The sequence below is a fragment of the Chrysochloris asiatica genome, unplaced genomic scaffold (genome assembly GCF_000296735.1).
Source record: "Chrysochloris asiatica unplaced genomic scaffold, ChrAsi1.0 scaffold00054, whole genome shotgun sequence".
Taxonomy (NCBI): Eukaryota; Metazoa; Chordata; class Mammalia; order Afrosoricida; family Chrysochloridae; genus Chrysochloris; species Chrysochloris asiatica.
Window position 1 is genome coordinate 3,131,294 of NW_006408572.1, and position 24,696 is coordinate 3,155,989.

Here is a 24,696-nt window from a genome sequence, read left to right on the forward strand (position 1 = left end):
TGGATCCAAGTAAAATGAAATCTTTGACAACTTCATGATATTATTTATTGGTCTAATTGTGAAGATTCTCTTTACAGTGTGGTGTAACCCAAAGTGAAAGTTGTAGTATTTGATCTTCATCAGTAACTATTAGAAGTCTTCATATTTCACAAGCAAACCTGTATCATCTACGGGAACAGAAAGCCGCCTCTTTCTCCCACAGAATGGCTGGTGAGCTTGAAACCACTGACCTGTGGTTCCCATTTCAGTGCCTATCCTACAGAGCTACTGCTCTCCCAGCCATTCTGGTTGTTGTTATTTGTTGTTAAGTACCATCGAGTCAGCTCTGACTCATAGTGACCCTGTATAGGGTTTCTGAAGAGTAGCTGGTGAGCTTGAACAGCCAACTTTGCAGCCCAGTGCATTAACCCTCAGCACCACAGCACGACTCCAGCCATTCTGGTAAGACAGAATTTTTCAGAACAGAAGCATTTACATAGTACTCTCAGTTCTTTAGGGACAAATATCAGAACAGATCTCAGGCCCTTGATTCTCATACAATTGCTTCTCTATACTTCAAATTTGTTTAAAAGCAAAAAAAAAAAAAAAAAAAAGAGAGATGAAGTATATTTTCCTTCAGCCATCCAAAGATCAGGTGCTTACAGAATAATAAAGGCAGTTAAAAGATTGTCATCCCCCTCCCCAAATGAGTAAAATTCTCAACTACAAAGATCAAAAGACTTGCAATCTAGCATTATAACACACTCAAGAAAGCTAAGTAACATTTAAAAATGGGTAACAATCTTTTAAATAATAAATGAAAAAAGGAAAGTATATAACCATAGAATTGGAACAAACTGATGGCATCTTGGGGAAAGAATTTATATAAAATCCTAATTAGAATGGGTATGATTTCAGCAATGAGTGCCCCTTGTGAAGAGCTAAAATTCATTAGCCTCCTATATCCCCAAAGCATTATTTTACAGGTTTAGGGCATAATTAAAACTAATCAGTACCAAATAAGTTCTCACATATTTTAAGCTTTCTATCCTTAGAAGGAGCTCTGGTAGTGTAGTGGTTACGAATCGGGCTGCAAACCGCAAGGTCAGCAGTTCAAAACTACCAGCTGCTCCGCGGGAGAAAGATGAGGCGTTCTGCTCCCGTAAAGATTGACGGCCTCGGCAACCCTGTGCAGGGTCGCTATGAGTCGGAACCAACTCCACGGCACTTAACAACAACAACATCCTTAGAAGTAAGGATGGCCAGACTTCTCATATTCTTTGGCTATGTTGTCAGGAGGGACCAGTCTCTGAAGAAAGATATGATACTTAGTAAAGTACAGGTTTAATGAAAAAGAAGACCAACTCCAACAATATGGACTGACATAGTGGACTCAACATAACAACAACTGTGTACATTCTGCTGTACATTGGTTTGATATGGGTCAGAACCCGACTTGACAGCATCTAACAATATAACCCACCAGCCAATCTTCTGCCATGAACATAAAAGAGCAGGAACTTCAATAAACTCCTTATTTTTATATAGTACTTACCTGAAACAGGATGCTCAGAATTTTGAATGTTCAAAGAAACATGGATTTATCCATCAACATTCAAAAGTTAACTATTGGTATCCAATCTGTCTGGACAGGGCTGATGAAAGGAGATGCAGATAGGTCTCTTGTGATACAATAGTGAATAACTGTTATCAGGACTGACTGTGAGGATTAGAAATGTAAAGGTAGACGTTTTGTAGCAAAAGGAGGGGAGTGGTTGACTTTGCAGTCCAGGAGCAGAGGTCCCTGGGACCATCAAGGGAGAAGAGTGGAGTGCAGGACCGTGCCCAGAAGCAGTTACACCAGAGATGGAGGCAGAGACGATGACGTGGAGAGATGGAGTGGCTGGGGACTCTAGATCCAGAGAGGGAGAGGGGCTGTTTGATGACAACCAGGGGGAAGGCTTGGGTATACCCTTTGGTTGGTTGATGATGCATGGAGGGCACTGTAACCATGGCAATGAAATGATATACAATAGGATGAATGTAAAACTAATGTTCTTCCATGTAAACTACCACATAATTCACAATAAAACATAAAAAAAAAAAAATTTAACTACTGGACATCCAGTATATGTCAGAAATGTTGGTAAGTCTGGGAATATGACAACAATTAAAAACAAACACACAGGCTCTATAATCGCAATCTAGTGACAAGCAGAGACATTAATCCAATAATCACACAAGTGAATGACATTTAAACCTAAAATAAATGTCATGAGATAAAAATCATGATTTTCTGAAAGCTTATAAACAAAGAATTTGATTTAGACTAGAGAAGACTTTCCTGGGAAACGAAGACTTAAGTTAACAGCTACAGAATAAATGAGAGGTAAAAGTGGGGAAGTTCCAGGAACATACACAAAAGCTTGCTGTCATAATACATTATCTGAAGAACTAAAAGACAAGTGCAGAAAACAAAAAAGAGAAGCGTATAAAATGAGACCTAGAGAGAACACAAAGGATGAAAGCATGAAGATTCTACTAGGCTATGTCAAGGTTTTCAGTGTTCATCACAGAAACAATGGGAAGCCATTGAAGTGACAAAGATGTGATCAGATAGGAGTTATATACATTCTTTCTGGATGTAATGAAGAGAATGGCATGGAGGAGGGGACAGAATAGTTGGGAGTTGACTTGTTGAAGAGCTATTCTGACACTAGGTGAGAGATGTTGGTGAGTTGGACTACAAGGGTGGCAGTGCAGACAGAGAGGTAGATGACTAAAATCAATAGGAAATGGTGACAGACAAGACACTGAGACTAAGGAGAAGTAAGTATCAAGGGTGACTCCCAGAATTCTGGCTTGCATTGTTAGGTGGACTGTAGTAGAGTCATTGATATAAGGGATAAAAGGAAGATCAGGATTAAGAAGAAAGAGTATGAGTTTGTTCTTGAACATAAAACTGAGACATTTTTAAGATATTCATGTTTCATGTTAAGTGCCATTGAATAGGTTCTGACTCATAAGAGTCCTGTATAGGGTTTCCAAGGAGTGGCTGGTGGGTTAGAGATTCAAAACAAAAACAAAAAGTAATGAGTTGGAGGTATATAAAATATATAAATTCATAAGATATTTGCATGGAGGTGGAACATAAAGTCATAGATGTAGACACAATTGTCTAGAAGCAAAGTACTGAGTGATAAGAGAAAAGGGCAAAAGACAGCCTAAAGTAAGGATTACCAGGTGTGGCATTATGGGATAAAGCACTGGACCACAAGGTCTATTTGAACCACAAGGTCGGTGGTTCAAACTCAACAATAACTCCTTACGAACCCTATACCGGGTCCCTATGAGTTGGAACCGACTTGATGATACTTAACAACAACAAGGATGGTTAGATAAGCTAACAAGGAAACAAGTGTGATCAAGAGTGCCAAAGAAGTCAAAGGAGGAGAGTGCATGAAGAGGAAATCAGTGGTCAATAAATGCTGCTGAAAGGTCATCTAAGATGAGGATGAAAAATGTTCACTGAAAATTCATGCAAATGTCAGTCAACCATTTACTATCTAGAAATCACTTATCAACAACCTCATTATCTAACATTTTGCATTTATGACAATAGTAAGAAATTTACTATCTTACTACTACTTTGCATATAAATGACATATATCTGGCAATGACAAACACCAAGGTAACACTGACTATGATAGTTAAGGTTATGTATCAACTTGTCTTGACCATGATTCTCAGTAGTTTGGCAATTATGTACTAATGTAATTTGGCAGTTGTGAAATAAGATAGTCACATCCTCTATCTTGTGATCTAATGTGGTCACACTCCATTTTTTCACAATGCTGACATCTGCAAAGTGACCCAGTCTTTGGGACCTAACATGTTGACCTGTGAGGGACAGAAGATTTAATCCAATCTTTCCAATAAAGAACTAGTAAAAGTCAAAGAAATTTTAAAACTTAAAAAATAAAACTATCAAATAAAAACAATGGCTAAGCATACATTTATAATGATAAAATCTACTTTGGCTCTATTTCCTTCTGCATCTTCACTTACTCTCCCAAAGGAATCAAATGGGGCGGTCTCCTCCATTGTAAAAGTTTACAATTAAAAGAATATTAATTAGATGACTTTTTCCCCTTAAATTCTGGGTTAAATATCCTCTTACCAATAAACATCCAAGAAATTCCTGAAAGTATGTAAGTTCACATGGTTCATTATTAAATGACCACCACCACAAAAGTTCACCGAGAGGACTATTAAATTAATACCAAGTAATTCAGTGAAAATAATCTCCACTAAATCCAGACATTAATATAGAAATCTGAAAATAATAGCCCTGCTTTCATCCTGCATCTCTCTTTCCCTCTTGCTGCCCCTGTTTAATATTGACAATTCCTTCCAAGATAAATCAATGGCAGATAAGCCCAGGTGTAGCAGATGAGAAAAATAATGTCTGTTGCCAGTAGTTTCTTTCACACAACAAATAATCAATAGGAGTATACAAAGATCAAACCTTGATACATTTATAAACTTATGTGTAGTCTAGAAAGAATTTTTTTAAAAAATCACATACCTATATCAATTCCTCTTCGGAGAGTATTTTTGTCAGAGTCCTGGTGACCAATGAGATCTTCAACCCAATGAATATAGTTGAGTCTCAAAGGAACGGTGGGAATTAGTCTCTCCAGAGGAATATCAATAGAAAGTCCAAAATCTTCCCTTAGGAGAGTACAAGTCAGAGCTCTGACTGCTTCAGGGTCTTTAAAATTTAGACTGAGGGGTAGAGAAAAAAAAGTAAAACTGATTAGTAAGATTTATTATGATGCACAGTCTCTTTGACAGCCAGGCAATACCAAAATCCCACCTGAATTTCCTCGAGTGATGATACACAAATAGTGGTGTAAAGCATTCAGCATGGACACTGAACATTGTCACAGCAGATGAAAGGCAGTATTTTTCACTCCAAACATCACATAATTTCCATACATGGGACACAGAGGTTAAGACTGCCTCTATTCAAGTTCCTTCCTGACTGCTTGCCTCCTCACTAGCAGTGTCGTGACCTTGGACAGAGACTTCCTCATCAGTAAAACAGGGATAACAGTATATACATCAGATCCCTGCTGTGAGATCATCTGAAAAAATACTTAGCATAGTATTTGCAATATAATAACTGTTTTGTAAATACTGTTGTTGACACTGGTCTTTCTTAAAAATCATACCTAAAAGTGGAAACAGAGAAGTGTAAAAAAATTTAAGTGAATGCTGGTGGTTGCTGTTATGTTGTTAAGTGCCATCAAGTCAGTTCTGACTTACAGAGACCCTGTACAGGGTTTCCAAGGAATGACTTGTGGAATTAAATCACCAACCTTGTGGATAGCAGTCCAGTGCTTATCTAATGGCACCACATCAAGACTCCAAGTGAATGTAGGAAAAAATAATTAAGTATATAACAAAATAAATACTGCTGTTCTTGTTGTTAGGTGTCACCAAAATGATTCCAACTTATAGCAACCTTATATACAACAGAACAAAACACTGCTCAGTCCTGTGCTCTCCTTACAATTATTGTCATGTTTGAGCCCATTGCCAATCTAGCTCTTTGGAGGACTTTCTCTTTTTCTTTGACCTTTTACTTTGCCAAGCATGATGTCCCTTCCCAGCAACTAGTCTCTCCTGATAACAAGTCCAAAAGTACGTGAGACAAAGTCTTGCCATCTTCGCTTCCAAGGAGCATTCTGTCTGTACTTCTATATTTGGTCAAAGATTTAATTAACTTACCCCTACCTAATGAACCAACTTGACAGCACTTAACAACAGTAATGTGGTGGCTAGAATTCCAGCTGATTTGGTAGGGTCAGACAAAATGATTTTGCTGGGCTTATACAACCTGCGGGCCGGACGTTCCCACCCCAGCTATACAACAAATATACGAGAAACCAAATAAGACAGACACAGAGAAAAATCCTGTAACTCTGAACTTCAGTAGAAAGGTTAGAAAAGTGGATTGAGTACTTGTTGGGAGGAGATGCTGAGCAGGGACAGCAAGAAAGGGAGACGACTGGTGAATGTCAGCCAGACAAGGTGCAACCATTTTGAACCTCTGTGAGCATTTTGGCGATAGAAGGTGGCCTGAGAGAAGAGTCACATAGGTGACTGAAAAGGTGTGATTCCTTCTTTGTCCCCATGCTTCTCTGGTGTCCAAAGGTGTAACCAGCTTCCTTCCTCATCTACCCCCAGAACAGAACCTGCTTTCTGGGAGTTTGGAGCCATGTGGTTGGGAACCACACCATTGTAAGGTGGAGGACCAGCTGCTCCGATTTGGTGCTTCATTTTGGTGCCTGGATTCAGATGGGCTTGAGTTAGGGGTTATAGAACTCATAAGAGCCATTAGACCAGCAATTAACTAGTCACCCTGCCACCAGCTGCCTTGTGGTCCTAACAGACACTGAAAATAACTCCATCAAGGGCCTCCACAAACCACTTCTGGATTGAGTGCTGTGAACACAGATAATAATGAGGCCAGTATGAACTCCATCTAGGACCTTGAATTCCAGTCATAACCCTCCCATATTCACCTACTGAGCTCCTCAGCTTGAAGGAACCCCCTAGAGTTTCTCTACTCTGGGTCCCAGAGTTGTATTGTTTTTCTCTTCTATAGCTCCATTTTCCTGTTCCTCTTTTGTCTTTACAGTTGTTATTTTTTCTGGTTGCTGCCTGTTTTTATTTTATTTTTTCTCTTTTGTACTCTCTGCAGCTCCACCCACTGGGCAAGAACCAATATCAGCTCCTATACCACCTGACCAACACCAGCCAAACCCACCCTAAACTAAGGTGCACAAACAGCAAAAGAGAACAGTTGGTGAGAACCTAGAACACATCAACATACAATTACCAATTAAATACAAATACGACAAACCACAATGTTCCAGAGACAAGGGACAATTTTAGCTCACATGAAGAAACAAGAGAGAATAAACGACCAAGATGCAGAGTCAGAAAATGTTTGCAATGATAAAATGTAATGGAGTTAACTGAAAAAGAATTCAAAATAATGATATTTAGGTACCTTCCAAGGATTCACAAAAAGATTCAGGAAAGCAAGGAGAACACAGAAAAAACTTTAGAATTCAGAAAAACACTACAAGAACAGAAAATAAATGCAAATTTGTAAGCAATACAAAATTTGCAATAAGAAATCTAGAAGATTAGTACTAAGATTCTAGAAATGGGCAATACATTGAAAGAGCAAAGGAGTAGATTTGAAGCAATAAAAAAGTCTGAATTACTGTGCTTGAAGATAAATCTCTCATTACTAGTATGCTAGAAGGAAAAAGAATAAAATAATCTGAAGAGAGCCTAAGAGTAAATTGGGACACCATGTAGTGAACAACTTATGGGCAATCGGAATTCCAGAACAGGTAGACAATAAAATGAACAGAGAAACTTGTCGAAGAGTTGTTGAAACAAAACTTCCCTCATGCCATCCTGGTGTGGCTCTGTGGGTTAATGTACCAGACTGCAAAGCTGTTTGAACTGCAAGGTTGGTGGTTCAAGCTCACCAGCTGCTCCTTGGAAACCATATATAGGGTCACTATAGGTTGAAATCAACTCCACTGCGGCACTCAACATTATCATAAAAAATGGGGAAATAATCATACAAAAGGTTGAACAAACCCCAAACAAGACAGATCCCACCCCCCTATAATCAAACTTTCCAAAACCAAAGACAAGGAAAGAATGCTGAGAGCTACTCAGAAAAACCAAAAAGACTAAGCTCTGACTTCTTAGCAGAAACCATGCAGACAAGAAGACACAAAATTCTGAAAGAAAATTTTGCCAACCAAGAATCATATATCTAGCAAAGCTGTCCCTCAAACATGACAGCAAAATTAGGACTTTTCCTAATAAACAGAAATTAAAGAAATTTCTAGTGACCAGACCAACTTTACAAAAAATGCTAAAGTGCGTTCTCTGGACAGAGAGCCAACAATAGCATTCAACTGGAGATTACATACACGACAACACTATGCAGAACTCAGTCCAGATACAGAAATATTAAAAGTAAAACCTACAAGGCTGAAAATAGGGAACCAAAGATGTCAATTTATAATAAAGTCAACTATAAAGCAAAAAGAGGCAATAGCACAGAGACAGAACTTCCAAATGGCAAGGAATTCAAGTAGATTTCAAGATAAAATAGTCCAGGGAAAAAAGTTAATAAATCACAGGATATCCTCAAGAAAATTAATATACCTGAAAATCAAAATTAAAAAGATGAAAATTGATTTAGTACACATTAACACAAAGAAACAAAAATGAAAAGAAAACCCAAACAAAATGAACTGTGGAATAAAGAAACCAGCAGTACAACCAAAAAAAACCCCACAGCAAAATGATAGCAATCAATTCATACTTTTAGTTACACTGAATGTGGAAGAAAACAGGATACTTCAATAAATTGTCTATAAGAGTATAAAAAAGATGGAGACGACCCACATCCCCAACAACAGAAGAACGGTTAAACAAATTTTAGTACATGCACACAATGGAATACTATACAACGTTAAAGAACAATGATGAGTATATGAGATACCTCCTAACAAGGATAAAGCAGGAAGACAGAGAAGTGTAGGAGACCAAGGTTTTAAAAAGTTAAGAAAAAGGTTTCTTGATAAAAGAAAACAATCTATGATGGTTATAAAGGGAGGGAGAGGGAAATTTTGCAAGGACTAGAAAGTAGATACATGTTAACATGTGATAACAGGGCAGGCAATACATAACAAAAGGGAAGTTAATAGTAAAGATGAAGGTAGTGGGAGACAGAAGGAGGAATGCAAGAGTTAAAGTTAACTGATGGTACATGGAGGGGATTGCAATCATTGCAAAGTACATGATTCGTTGAATGTAAACTGAAAATCCTCATCACTGGATCAATAAATTGAGTCATGATAAATTTGCTTGGATTCACAATCAACACTCATGAAGTCAAGAGATCTGAGGAAGTATTGCACTAGGCAAATATGCTGCAAAAGACCTCTTATTTAAGTGTTAAAACAGTAAAGATGTCACTTTGAGGACTACCCTACACTTGACCCAAACCACATTATCTTCCATCGACTCATGTTGTTAAGTGCTGCTGAGTCGGTTCAAATGCATTAAGACCTTGTACAGTGTTTCCCAGGAGCGACTGGTGAGCTTGAATCACTGACCTTATGGTTCAAACCAAGCTTGCAGTCCAGCGCATAAAGCCGCAGCACCACACCAGGCTCCCTTTAAAGTGTTAAAGAGCAAAGGTGTCAACTTTGAGGAATAAGCTGCACTTGACCCAAGCCACATTATTTCCAATCAACTCATATACGTGTGAAAACTAGATAATGCAATAAGAAAACCAGAGAAAATCGATGCATATGAATTATGGTGTTAGTGAAGAATGTTGAAAGTACCATGGACTGCCAAAAAAACAAATCTGTCTTGGAAGAAGAACAGCCAGAATATTTCTTTCTATAAGCGAGATGGTGAAACTTCATCTCTCGTACTTTGGACCAGTTCCTGGAGAAGGACATCATGCTTGATAAAGTGGAAAGTCAGCAAAAAAGAGGAAGACCCTCAAGGGGGTGAACTGACACAGTGTCAGTAAGAACCAGATCAAACATAACAATTGTGAAGATGATGCAGAACAGGGCAGTGTTTTGTTCTGTTTTGTGACAGAACCAATTCAATATCACCTAACAACAGCAAAAAATCAAGTTAGAAAACCACTACTTGGCAACTAATATGGCAATACATGTTTTCTATTTATCATTAATGGATGCTAAAAGTAGTGGATTTTTATTGTTGTTAAGTGCCGGCAAGTCGGTTCTGACCCATAGCAACCCTGTATAGAGTTTTTGAGGAGCAGCTGTTGAGTTTGAACCACCAATCTTGTGGTTCAAACCAACTTTGCAGTCCACCGCATTAACCCACAGTGCCACACCAGGATTCCCAAAAGTTGTTTTATATGTATATAAAACAAAAACAGGATATTTACATAGTCTTAAAAATTTGTTGTTGTTATTAGGTGCCATTGAGTCAGTTTTGACTCATAACAACCTGTACAGGCTTTCCAAGGAGTGGCTGGTGAGTTTGAAGTGCTGACCTTGCAGTTCAAAGTGACCCTGTAGTCCAGTGCTTATCTTACAGCACCACACTAGGACTCCACAATATCAGAACTAAGATACATATTAATTTGTCACTTATGGGGCTGATAAAAGGGAGTTAACCCATAGGCAAACAACCATGAACAGATTTCTGTTTCATTCAGTTGCGTAACAATTGTCCCAGTTTTTACATACACACACAAAAAATTGTTTCATCTTTTTACTTCTACCTCATTTAAAAGTACAAACTCAAAATTAAGATGATAAATGATGCAGCAATAAAAAATCTATAAAAACATTAGTTTTGACCTAACAAAAATATAGCATCTTACACAATAGTAAATAATTGTTATCAGGACTGATTATGAGGGTTGGAAATGTAAAGGTAGACGTTTTATAGCAAGGAGGGGAGTGATTAACTTTTCAGTCTAGGAGCAGAGGTCCCTAGGACCATCAAGACCATCAAGGGAGAAGAGCAGAGAGCAGGACCCTACCCAGAGAAGCAGTGATGCCTGAAATGGAGCCAGAGATGATGACGTGGAGCGATGGAGCAGCTGGAGACTTTAGATCCAGAGAGGGAGAGCGACTGTGTGCTGAAGACCTGGGGGGTACGGGGGAAGTATTGCAGGGTATATTCTGTGGTTGGTTGATGATGCATGGAGGGGATTATAACCATGGCAATGAGACGACATACGACAGAATGAATGTAAAACTAATGTTCTCCCATATAAACTATCACATAATTCACAACAAAACATTTAATAATAATAATAAAAAAGAATATAGCATCTTACTCCTGTGCAATCAGTCAAGTGTATGGAAAACATGGGTCAGATCCATTTCCCTCAAAGACACAGCAATGAGAGTCAATTTTTGCACATGGAAAGAAGTTAACACCTGAGTGCCAAACTAAGGCATTCAAATAAATTCATGTCTTTTACAATAGTCCAATCTATTACTAAACTACATTGCAAAACACAGAATAGGAAAATATTCCAATATCATATAACGTTTTAAAATCTCAGATTTTTCTATCAAAGAAACTTAATGTGTTGAAACAAACCTGATAAATAGTATTACTAAAGAGCAGCGTATATTAGCATAAGATTTGTGTCATAGCTTCCGAATGCTATTTTGCCCTGGTAGGTCAGAGAAATTGTCAAAATTCACAGGTTGAAAATTCAAGTATTTATAAGCCACAGCTATCCATCCACAGAAGCCCTAGTGGTGCAGTGGTTAAGTGCTTGGCTAACTGAAAAGTCAGCAGTTTGAACCCATCAGCCTCTCTGTAGGAGAAAGATGTAGCAGAGTGCTGCTCAAAATGCCAATCCTTCACAGGATAAGAAACTTGCGCTGAAATGTAAATCAGCAAGCACATTTAAAGAAAGTTGACCCGGAGTATGGTGAGAGCTGGTTGGCCTGAAGTACGGTGAGTCCTAGGGACTCCTGAGCCCCTGAACAAGGACATGGCCACAGAGGGATAGAGCTAAGAGTGACGCGTCCAGTTGGTATGAAGAGAGGGGATGTGTACAATGGCGACCAAACTCGCAGATAGTGCCCACTGGACCTAGCTTCAATGGCTGGATGTTCAGAACCCAACTGGTGGTGGTGGTTATGTGCCATGGAGTCGGTTCCGACTCATAGTGACCCTGTACAGGGTTTCCGAGGCTGTAAATCTTTACGGGAGCAGAAAGCCTCATCTTTCTCCCACGGAACAGCTGGTAGTTTCGAACTACTGAACTTGCCGTTCACAGCCCAATTCTTAAACACTATGCTACCAGAGCTCCTTAAAAAATAAATAAAATAAGAAATAAATGTACACACACACAAAAGAAAGTCATACAACCCAGAAATGTCAGCTGACTTAAACAGATGTTTAGTGAACTTCTTGATCTACATGAGATCTACAAGGTCCTTATGTCTATGAACACTAACAGCACGTATCTGAGCAGACAATCCAATCACTACATTTTGTAGTAGCACTATGCCAGATCACATAAATGACCATTCCAAAGAGTACAGTCACCACTCAGTTCTAGGCAATTATTGTCCAGTGGGTCTGATAGTCCAGTTTTGTCAGATCTCTAAGTGTCTCAAATACAACCAGCAGTCCAGATTTTAATGTGAAATTTCCCCAATTCTTAAAATACTATTGCAGAGCAGTGAATTATTTAACATCTTTTCTAGCCATGTCTTTGTAACGCCTACCAAACACCTTGTTCCTGATGGATCTGGGTAAGAGAAGGTGGAGGAAGATGCTGACAAGATTAAACGGTTTAGTTATGAGTGTAGCAGGGTCTTGGTCAATTGTGCCATGTTGCTGCTGGGTATAAAATGAGCCATCCTGGTGATGTGAGTAGGCTGTGGGCTCCTTTGCTTGAGTAATCAAGATTGCCTCCATCTGACTTCTAGTTCTTGGGACTTGTGCCAGGGTCTGACCTGATTTGCTAGTTTCCACAGTTTTATGGGTCCACAGCCCGATTCTCTGTGAGAGGCTAATCCTCCAGACTGACGTCTGAACTACAGATGTGGGACTTGTCAGCCTTCACAATCTTACGAGCCTTAGCAGCCCGTGAGTTCTGTGAGGTACTGCAGCGAACTCTGAAACCCTGGTATGTTGGGGAGAATAATCAAGGGAGGGGTAGTAGTTAATATCAGGTATTACGGGGTCGCATTCATCCTCCAGAAGAGCATTTTAAGATCTACTTTAAAGTACAATGCTATCTGTGATAGAATAACCATCCGCCTACAAGGAAGACCATTTAATACCACTATCATTCAAATTTATCACTTAAGCTAGTGATGATGAAACTGAAGAATTCCATCAATTTCTTCAATCTGAATTTGACCACACAAGCAATCAAGATGCACTGATAATTACTGGTGACGTATGTAAAGGTTGGGAAAAATGAAAAAAGGATCGGTATTTGGAAAATAATGGGCTTGGTGACAGAAATGATACTGAAGATCAATAGTATGATACAATTTTGCAAGATCAATCACTCATTACAAATACCTCTTTTCAGCAACATAAATGGCGACTATATACATGGACCTCACCAGATAGAAGACAGAGGAATCATATCATCAACCAAAACAAAGCCAGGGGAATACTCTGGAAAAGACCAACAAGTTCAAACTGAAGGTGAAGAAAATTGAAACAAGTCCAAAAGAGCTAAAAATATGACCTTGAGTAAACCTCACTTGACTTTAGAGGCCATCTTAAGAACAGAAGTGATGCATTAGATGCTGACTAAAGACCAGAAAAGTTGTGGGATGACATCAAGACTATACACAGAAAGAAAGCAAAAGGTCATTAAAAAGACAGGAAAGAAAGAAAAGACCTAAATGGATGTCAAAAGAGACTCTAAAGCCAGTCCTTGAACATAAAGAAGCTAAAGCAACATGAAGAAATGATGAAGTAGAAGAGCTGAACAGAAGATTTCAAAGGGCAGCTTGAGAAGACAGAGTCAAGTATTATAATAATAAAAATGTGTAAAGACCTGGAGTTAGAAAACCAAAAAAAGATAAACATGCTCAGCATTTCTCAAGCTGAAAGAACTGAAGAAAAAAATCCAAGGTTCAGGATATAATATTGAAAACAAAGTATTGAATGACATAGGAAGCATCAAAAGATGGACAAAAAAACACCAAAACACATGATCATATCGATTGATGCAGAAAAGGCATTTGACAAAATCCAACATCCTTTCCTGATAAAAACCCTCAACAAAGTAGGAATTGATGGGAAATTCCTCAACATAATCAAGAGCATATATACAAAACCAACAGCCTACATTACTCTCAAAGGAGAGAAACTGAAAGCCTTCCCTCTGCGAACAGGAACCATACAAGGATGCCCTTCATCCTCACTCCTATTCAATATTGTGCTGGAAGTCTTAGCCAGAGCTATAGGCAAGATAGGGAAATCAAAGGCATCTGAATTGGCAAAGAGGTAGTAAAACTCTATTTGCAGACGATAAGATCCTATATATAGAAAACCCGAAAGACTCAGTAAAAAAGCTACTAGACCTCACTGGAGGATTCAGCAAAGTGGCAGGGTATATAAGATCAACATCCAAAAATCAGTTGAAAAGGACATTTGGAAAACAATACCATTTACAATAGCCACCCAAAGGATGAAACATCTAGGAATAAATGTAACCAGAAAAACAAAAGATCTATACAAAGAAAACTACAGAACACTACTACAAGATGAGGCTTTCTGCTCCAGTTAAGATTTAAAGTCCTGGAAACCCTATACAGGGTTGCTATGATTCGGAACCAACTCAACACTTAACAACAACACAACAAATAAGCAATAATATACCCGAACAAGGAAAAACTTTGCAGTCATTATAAGGACAAACCTGGGCTGATCCACATATTTTGGTGTGGAGAAGGATCCATGATTTAAAAAAACAAAAAAACTTAAGTAGACTATAAGCCCAGTCTATACAAACAAAAACCCTATGTTTGTATATCCATGAAAAAAGCCGGAATTTCATCCTCAACACATTTTCATATCATCTGTATGTATCTGATAAATCACTTCATATTAGTAAATGTTTCCTAGCAACGTGGGAAATGCTTGTATTACATAGGGTTAGGCACTGATTGTATCTATAATAAATAACAACCACAAAATTATTATCTCTGCATTAAACAGAACTAGGAAGGATTACAGATAGTGACTTGATATTTGAGGATGGAAGAACTGTGACTTTTTCTCTTATGAATGTGATATTATCATTATAAATGTAGCCAGGAAGAATATATTTCTATAATTTTCTCACTGAAGACTCTATATGTTGTTGTTGTTATGTGCCGTGGAGTCGGTTCCCACTCATAGTGACCCTGTACAGGGTTTCCGAGGCTGTAAATCTTTACAGGAGCAGAACGCCTCATCTTTCTCCCGCAGAACAGCTGGTAGTTTTGAACTGCTGACCTTGTGATTCATAATCACTATGCTACCAGAGCTCCTTATAATGTGTATGTTGTTGTTGTTACATGCCGTCGAGTCGGTTCCGACCCATAGCGACCCTGTACAGGGTTTCCGAGGGTGTAAATCCTTACGGGAGTAGAAAGCCTCATCTTTCTCCCGCAGAACAGCTGGTAGTTTTGAACTGCTGACCTTGTGATTCATAACCACTACGCTACCAGAGCTCCTTATAATGTGTATGTTGTTGTTGTTGTTAAGTGCCATCGAGTCAGGGGAAAAAAAGGAAAACAGGTCCTTGGTACCAGAGTAGTTGCTTTCCATAAAAATGGGCCAATTTTGTTGCAGGCTAAACCAGGGTATTTCCCACAGTGACAGAAACCACCAAAGGATCATGCTACAGCTTAAGTATTAATCACATAGCTTCACGAAACATTTGACACACGAGGAGAAACAATATAATTAATGTTTTCCTAGTACCTTGAAATAGAGTTGTTGTTTATATAAACAATCCTTGTTATTAACACACACACATTGTATGACCTCACTTATATAAAAAGACAAGCAAAGACAAATGTATAGAGACCAAATTTTTAGTGGTTACCAAGGGCGGGAATGAGGGGCAGAGGGAGGTTAACTGTGGTGAAAAAAACTGCACTAATTAAGGGTACAGTTGCACAGCCAATTAATATAATGGCTGTCAATAGGTTGTACATCTGTAAAACGTTGAATTGGCAAAAGTTGTGTGATACATATACTCATAATGATGATTAAAAAAGAAAAAAAAAAGAGTAGCTGCTGATGCTGCTTATGTACAAGCAAACACCTCATGGGATTTGGTTCCTTGATTTGAAGATTTAGGGTCATCCCAGTTAATTGCCCTAACAATGTGTTTCATGTTTCTGTTCTACCTCTGGTACATCACATACTGACTGGGGTCTTAAAAGCTTGTAAGCAGTTATCCAAGGCATAACAATAGGTCTCTTTTGCCTAGAGCAACAAAAGACTGGGAAGGGACTGCAATGTGTAGATAATAGCCTCCATGAACAACTGTCTCCTTTGCCATGAGATCAAAAGAACTGGACGGTGTCTGGCTACCGGTACCAAACATTCTGATCAAAGATTCCACAGAATCCTGAACAAAAGGGGATAATGCAAAAAAAATTTTTTTAATGTCATGAAGGGTGGATAAACGCCTGAAACTACTGCCCTGAGGTAATCTTTAAACCTTAAAACAAAAAATATCCTTGGTTACTTGTTGTTCAGTGCTGTTAAGTTAGCCCTGTATATGTTTTCCAAAGAACAGCTTGGTGGGTTTGAACCATCAACCTTTTAGATAGCAGTCTAGTGCTTACCCTACAGCACCACACCAGGACTCCCTTAAGTCAACTTAAAACCGAACTGTAGTTTAGCTTAATTGGTCAAATAAAAAGGTCTCCCTTGTGCGTTATAATTTTTTAAGAACTATCAACATGGAATCAAACTGACAATAGCAATAATTAGACAGGAATATTAGGGAGCAATGAGTTTATGTTAATGGCAGAGGAACAACTCAGAAAAGGACAGTGAGAATGGTTACACAAATCAAAGAATGTAGTTAATCTCTCTATATTGTATGTGTAGAAATTATGGGAATTAGTGTATGTTTGGCTCTGTGTATCAACAACAAAATAGATAAAATTTAGGGGGAAAAATACACACATACAGATTCATCCTGATTGACTAGAGTACACAGTTTATTAATCATCACCTAATCACCAAAAGGACTCCTGGTGTGGTGCTATAGAATCAGCACTGGACTTTGAACCATAAGGTTGGTAGTTCAAACCCACCAGTTGCTCCTCCGAAACCCTACACAGGGTCACTATGAGTCAGAACAAACTTGACAACACTTAACAACAACAATCATCAAAAAGCGTTAAGACATCAAGCAGAGGCTATTCTAAATGAAGACAATAAACGACACAAGCCAATGAAGAACTGACTCTGGCTTTGTTGGCAAAACGTACTCATTTTCTACTTTTAAGAAAATACAGAAATTAGATAAAACAAAATAAGAAATCAGAAGGTCTGTGAAAAAGAAAAATACCTTTAATGAGATGAATTAACATAGTGGCTGTAATGTGGATTCAAACATAAAGACAACCATGGGGATGGTGTAGGACTGAGCAGTGTTTCGCTCTGTATACAGTCAGGGTCACTATGATTCAGAACCAACTCAATGGCACCGAACAGCAACAACAATCTGAAAGCAGAAAATCTTTTTGTAGGGCAAAGCCCAGTCATCTGACTTCACTAGTTAAATATCTAGGTCACTTTAGCACCCTGGGACATTAAAAAATCCTGAACAAAGGCAAGATATCTTTTTTCATTCTCATTTATGAAATCACAGGGAGGCAGAGAAACTAAAATTAGCTCTCACGTGAAAATTAGGAATTTATTCCATTAGTCTTTGTTGTTTGTTTAACATATCTACATATCCAGTTTCACAAAATAGGCTAATGTCAATAGGCTCATGTCAGATTACCCCAGAATGACTTCTACTCTGCTACTGATGAATGCAGTATTACCATTTTAGATAGGCGTTTGGGAGGGCATATTTCTTTAATCCATAGTTGAAATAACAATCATTCTAATACTGTAGAGACAGAACCTGATGTTACAACAACAAAAAGCCTCCCAATCTTACCCCACCATCGGTTTCTATTCATTAGATATTCACTGAGGTACTAAAAATGGTACAGTACCACAAAGTCCTTCAATGCTGGGTATCTTGGTTTTAAAAAAAAGAAGTAAAAAAAATCTGCTAAGTGTCACACTCTATTCAAGTTTAACTGACAGGGTTTGATTAAACTGCAGGTATCCCTATAGGGATGGTTAATGTGAAAAAGCACAAACTAAAATCTAATTGCAAGGGTCAGATGCAAATATAATAAAGCTGTGACAGGTTCAGGGAAGAAACACAGTGATAACATACCAGCAATTCTCTTCACCTCATCAATTACACCAGGCTTAATAAAAAGAAGTACCACCTTCTTCCACTGCTTCTTTCCCTTAAAACAGTGCAAGAGTCAAGCAAATCAACACTCAAATCCATCCGTCTCAGGTCTAGTATTTTGTCTAATGCTCTTTTCTTTCTCTCATCATTGGCTGTATTTCTATTCTAGAAGTTCTTTTTTTCACGTATCTCATGGAGTTAAATAAAAAGCCATTATAAAACCAGAGACTATTCTATCAAGATAGACAATCATAAGGAGTTGTCCTACTAAGGCAAAAGGAGTCCTGATCGGGCACTATAAGTAAGATCAGCATCAGACTGCAAACCACAAGGTTGGTGGTTCAAAACCATCTGCTGCTCCTTGGAAACCCTATACAGCTTCACTACGAGTCAGAACCAACTCAATGGCAACCACCTAGGCAAAAAGGAAGGGAGTGATGTCTGGGAGCAGTTAGGTCACTAAAGAAAAGTGTATCTTCTCACTCCTGCATCTATCAAAGGTTCCTTCTAAGTCAACTATACATAAACTCACATTGCTCCCATTTTCAATGAAAAGGTGGGGGGAGTTCCTTTCAGGTATGTTTTGCCAACTTCCCATTTCTTCACAAATAAAAGGTTTTAAAATTATTTTTCACCTACAACAAAAACTAACACCCTGAACCTTTCAAGGCCTTTTTGTGCCCAATATATTAGCAGGTATTTTGGTTTTACTTGGGAACAAAATTATGTTTTGCAATCCACAACATCCGCTCTATTGGGTACATGGTATTTTCATAGTATAGGACTACAGTGTAAGAACTTTAAATAGAGTACTTACAGATTGGGAAAAAAAATCTTCAGAAACAATATAATCAATAAGAATGTAATCTCCAAAATTTTGAGAAAACTTCAACAACTCAACAAAAAGACAAACTAATTAAAATATGGGCATAGGGTACAAACAGAAACTTCAACAAAAAGGACATTCAAGAGGTTAACAAACACATGAAAGGATGCACATGATCAGCAGCCATTTGAGATGTCAATCAAAACCACAATGACCATCTCACTTGATAACATGACAATAACAACAACAACAAAAAAGAAAACAACTGCTTCTGAGAAAGGTTTTAAGAAGATTGCAATTCTTATCACTTTGAAAAATACTGTAACAATATGGCATTTCCTCAAAAAGTTAGAAATAGAAATACCTTATTTGTAAAGTCCCACTTCCAGAGCTCTACCCTAGAGATCTAACAGTAGTTACACATGAAGAGACATGCACCCCTCGTAAGCTCACTGCAGCACTATTCAGAAAGCAAAAAGAGAAAACAACGTAAGTTTTGTACCCACAGATCAATGCATAAGGAAAATGTGGTACACACATGAAATGAAATGCTATGCATCCATAAAGGAAAATGTAAGACCTTGAAACATCATGTAACATCAATGAATCAGGAGGGCATTGTACAGAGTGAATTAAGTCAATCACAAAAGGACAACTATTGTATGATCATATTTTTACAAGAATAAATACATGAGGGGGGCTCCAAAAGTCTGTTCTCTTTTAATTCCAATTTTCCACAAACTTTTTGAAGCCCCTAGTATATAGAAAGACCAGTGTTCATTGTTAATTACAAAGGCTCGGGGGAGATGAGGAAGCACATAGACATTCACTAATACGAAAGGTAGCATAAACATGGGTGAAGTACAGATAGTAAATCAAGGTAAATGATATCACTACCAAGGGTATAAAAACATCCTACTAAGGATGCCTTTGGTAAAGGGTGACAGATAATTTGGAAATAACAATAAGAAAAAGTATATGTGATTACAGAAATATGTACATCAGCATGGAAGCATATGAGTATGAATAAGTAGGTGCATGCACAGAAAGAAATTAAGTATCTATAGGCATATGTACATATAGGTATGTGATTGCATGCAAGTATATCCATATATATAATATATCACACCCATTTCTCACATATTACTAAACACCTCCCAACACTGGTTTTGGGGTTTGAAAACTTAGAACCATAGTTTCATGGTTCAATTTAGTGCAATAGGCATAATATAGTTCCTAAAGTGTTATGGTTTACATACCGATATGATGAGTAATGTCTGGGCTCTTAAAAGGTTGTGCGCACTCATCTAAAATACAGCTATTAGTCTCTACTTGTCTGGAACAAAAAAGAAAGAAGGAAACTAGACTCAGGGAAGAAAGTAGTCTACAAGACTAATAGTTGACACAAACCACAGTGTCCTCTACCCAGAGACCAGAAGAATTGCATGGTGGCCAGCTACCACACCAACTGTTCTGATCAGGAACACAATAGAAGGATCCTTACAGAATGAGAGAAGAATATGGAACACAACTCAAAATTCTTAAAATGTCTAAAATTTAAAAATTTAAACAATAAAAATGTTTACAAAGTCCAGACTTACTGAATCACTGAACCAGCTGAGACTAGAAGACACCCCAAAATTATCACTCTGAAACACTTTAAACTTTAAACCAAAATAATCCCTAAGGTCATCTATTAGCTAAATAACAGATTATGTCATAAAATAAAGAATACCACCCATGAATAATAAGTTTACTTCAAAATAAACAAATGAAAATCAACCACAGGAGACCAAATGATTATAAATTACTCTAAAGCAAACATGAGAAAGAGAAGAGGTCAGGGAAACTAGAGTACCAGTACAACTAGAGTAATGCTACAACTAGAGAAAACAAGTGAGAATGAAGACACACTGTGTAAAAATGTAACCAGTATCAGTAAACAATTTATATGTTATTGTTGTGGTTAAGTGCCATCAAGTCTGTTCTGACTCATAGCGACCCTTTACAGGGTTTCCGAGGAACAGCTGGTGGGTTTGAACTGCCAACCTTGCTGTTCACAGTCTAGTGCTGGTCCTACATAGCCATACCAGGAGTCTAACTAATTTGTACTTGTTGTCAGATGCCATCGAGTTGGTACTGACTCATAGTGACCTATGTACAACAGAACGAAACATTGTCTGGTCCTGGGCCAACCTCACAATTGCTGCCACACTTGAGCCCATTGATGCTGCCACTTTGCCAATCCATCTTGCTGGAGGTCTTCCTCTCTTTCTCTGACCCTCCACCTTACCAAACATGATATCCTTCCCAGCGACTGGTCCCTCCTGACAATAAATCCGAAGCATGAGAGATGAAGTTTGGCCATCCTGGCCTCCAAGGAGCACTCTGGCTGCACTTCTTCCAACACAGATCTATCTGTTTGTTCTTTTGGCAGCCCATGGCACTTTCAATATTCTCCTCCAACACCATAACTCAAAAGCATCAATTCTTCTACAGTCTTTCTTATTCACATGCTTTCGCATGCATAAGAAGTTACTGAAAATACCATGGCTTGGGTCAGGTTCACCTTAGTCCTCAAGCTGACTGACAGCTTTGCTCTTCAACACTTGAAAAAGGTCTTGTGCAGCAGATTTGCCTAATGCAATACATCGTTTGATTTCTTGACTACTGCTTCCATTAGTGTTGATCGTTGATCCAAGAAGAATGAAGTCCTTGACAACTTCAGTCTTTTCTCCGTTGATAAGAATGTTGTCTATTGGTCCAGTGGTGAGGATTTTTGTTTTCTTTACACTGAGATGCAATCCATATAGAAACTGTTAAATAGGAACTGAATTTGCTGTTAAAATCTCATCTTACATGATAATAAAATATTTAAGATAAATGTAGAAGCAAGTTCAAGTTTGGAGAAAAAACAACTAAGAACACAGAAGTGCTGGTGAGGAGTGCCACTGATGTTGAGATTATAAAATGGGCAACTATGGAAAACAGTGTGGCGTTACCTCAAAAAAATACAAATAGAACTGCCTTATGATCCAGGAATCACACCAGGGTAAGTAAAAAATTACTGTTACAAAACCATAGAAAACTTTATTAAGTAGAAGCATCAGAATGTGAAGCTACTGTTTCTTGGCATATCCTCCATCTAGGTCTACATACTTCTGAAGGCACTGTTTCCATCTCCCTTCCCTAGAGAATCCTGTATTCTTAGATTTATACCACATCAAAGTAGCAGTTTTGGCACCCTAAAGACCACATTTTCTTTAAATGTTTAGGAAAGACAGGGAAGTCTGAAGGGCAAGATCAGAACTGTAAGGTAGATGAGGTAAAGTTTCCCAATAAATTTCTCCTAGGACAGCCCTTACTAATCTCAAACAATGAGCAGGTACCTTGTTGCGATAGGGAAAAAAATTCCTTGGTGCAACTTTCCTGGCCTGATCATCCTGTACCCTTCAAGAAAATCTAATATAATTCCTTTGGAATCCCCCAAAACTGTCACCAAATCCTTCTGAGCTGACCTCTGTGCCTTGAATCTAACTGGCGAGCAGCTCCCCTTGGAAGACAGTTTTGATAGAAAAAAATGTTTGAAAGTACCCTGATGAGACAAAGACAAGTGTATTACTGAAAGAACCTGTCTGTAGCCTTCCACTGATGAAAGAGACATGTTTAAACATGTTTGTTTGGAATAAACTCATGCATGTATGAACTAGAACCCAAATAGCTGTTGATATTGTGCGCCATCGAGTCAATTCTGACTGATTACCCTCCAATACCTTAAAGTTTTAATACTCGAAGACACAGGCATATGCATAGCTATGCTCACTAAAGAGAATACAAAATAGCAAAAACATGGAAATAACCTAAGTTAATGAATAACAAAATGTGGTCCATACATATAATGGAATACTGTTGCTGTTGGTAAGTGCCGTCAAGTCTAGTCTCATCTTTTTATAATAGATCATACAGCATTTGTTCTTTTGTGATTGACTTACTTCACCTTGGCATAATGCCTTCTAGATTCATTTACATTATGTTTTGAGAACTCATTATTACTCTTTACAGTTGTGTATTGGTAGTCCAGGTGTGGCGCTGCAGGAGAATCTGCTAGACTGCAAGATCAGTTTGAGCTGTACGGTAGGCGGTTCAAACCCACCAGCCGGTCCTCAGAGACCCTATACAGTGTCACTATGAGTCAGAACCAACTCGATGGCACTTAACAAGTATTCCATTATTACACATTTGATCTATTATAAAAAATAATGGAATACTACACAACCATAAAGAATAATAATGAGTTCTCAAATCATAATGCAAATGAGCCTGGAGGACATTATGCTGAGTGAAGTTAAATCAATCACAAAAGAACAAATACTGTATGATCCATTATAAAAAGTACTGAAATCAAAGTTCATTGGTGGTTACCAGAAACAGCTAGAGGTAGGGGACAATATCATTCTCTGTTGTTAAGTACTGTCGAGTGGGTTCCAACCCATAGGAAGCCTGAACCTGCAAAGGTTTTCTGAGGAGCAGCTGGTGAGCTTGAACAACTGACCTCACAGTTCAAACAGACTTTGCAGTCCAGTACATTAACCCACAGGCCCACACCAGGACTCTAGACAGTAACAAAACACAAAAACCATTGCCATCAAGTCAACTCAAACTCACAGCTAGCCCATATATGGAGTGGAACTGTCCCATAGAGTTTCTAAGACTGTATATCTTTTCAGGATCAGATAGTCTCGTCTTTCTTCTGCAGAACGACTAGTGGGTTTGAACCACCAACCTTGTGGTTAGCAGCCCCTTGTGGTTAGCAGCCCCTTGTGGTTAGCTTAACTTACTATGCCACCAAGGCTTCCTTCTAGATCGTTGTTGATAAGTGCAGTTGAGTTGGTTCTGACTCATAGCCGCCCTGTAAAGGGTTTCCAAGGATGTAAAATCTTTGCAGGAGCATCTATTATTGTTGTTGTTCAGTGCTGTTGAGTCAGTTCCGACCCATAACGACCCTGTGCAGGGTTTCCAAGGAGCGGCTGGGGAGCCTGAACCGCTGACCTTGCAGTTCAAATGGGTTTGCAGTCTGGCACATGAACCCACAAAGCCACACCAGGACTAGGTACCTACAAATGTGGGTGAAGTGTGCACAGCATGACTAAGAAGTACATACAAATAAAAGATGTTTTTGGAAAATGCTGTGACATATATAATTCTACAACAACTAAAAAAATATGAGCACGATTATATGTGCACACACACACACACAAATACATACATATGCATAAAAATGTATAGGTATGTATAAGGGGACTTCAAAAAGCTCATAGAAATATCCCATTATCTTTTAATTCAATTTTCCATGAACTTTCTGAAGCTTACTCACATATGTGAGCATACACATATGGGTGTAGTGCTTGTAGGATAAACATTGGAATGCTCACCACAAAGTTGACAATTCAAACCCACTAGCCACTCCTTGGAAACCCTATACAGGGTTACAGTGAGTTAGAACGGTCTCAATGGCATTTGACAACAACATATATGTAAATGTATGCATCCACCTCATATGTCCATATATACAATAAAGCACTTAGGGAACACAAACACAGAGACTTCTTACACTTAACCACATACCTCACAGGATTGGCTAACAAGGTATGAAGACTTAGGACCATAGTCTCATGGGATAAATTGGTCAACTGGCCTAATATATAATACATAAAGTTTACGTTCCACATCCTAGTTTGGTGAGTAGCATCTGGGACCTTAAGATTGCAAACAGTCATCTAAGATATAATACACAGAGTCA

The 24,696-nt window shown here is 38.3% G+C and overlaps 1 protein-coding gene across 1 annotated transcript in view; it reads right to left on the bottom strand.

The window, feature by feature from the left end:
* Positions 1 to 24,696, bottom strand: part of METTL16 (methyltransferase like 16) — an 80,799-nt gene that overhangs the window by 44,367 nt on the left and 11,736 nt on the right. The window contains exon 2 of the mRNA XM_006863457.1: positions 4,568 to 4,767. Coding sequence (XP_006863519.1) covers positions 4,568 to 4,767 — 200 coding nt within the window. The remainder of the gene's footprint in view (positions 1 to 4,567; positions 4,768 to 24,696) is intronic.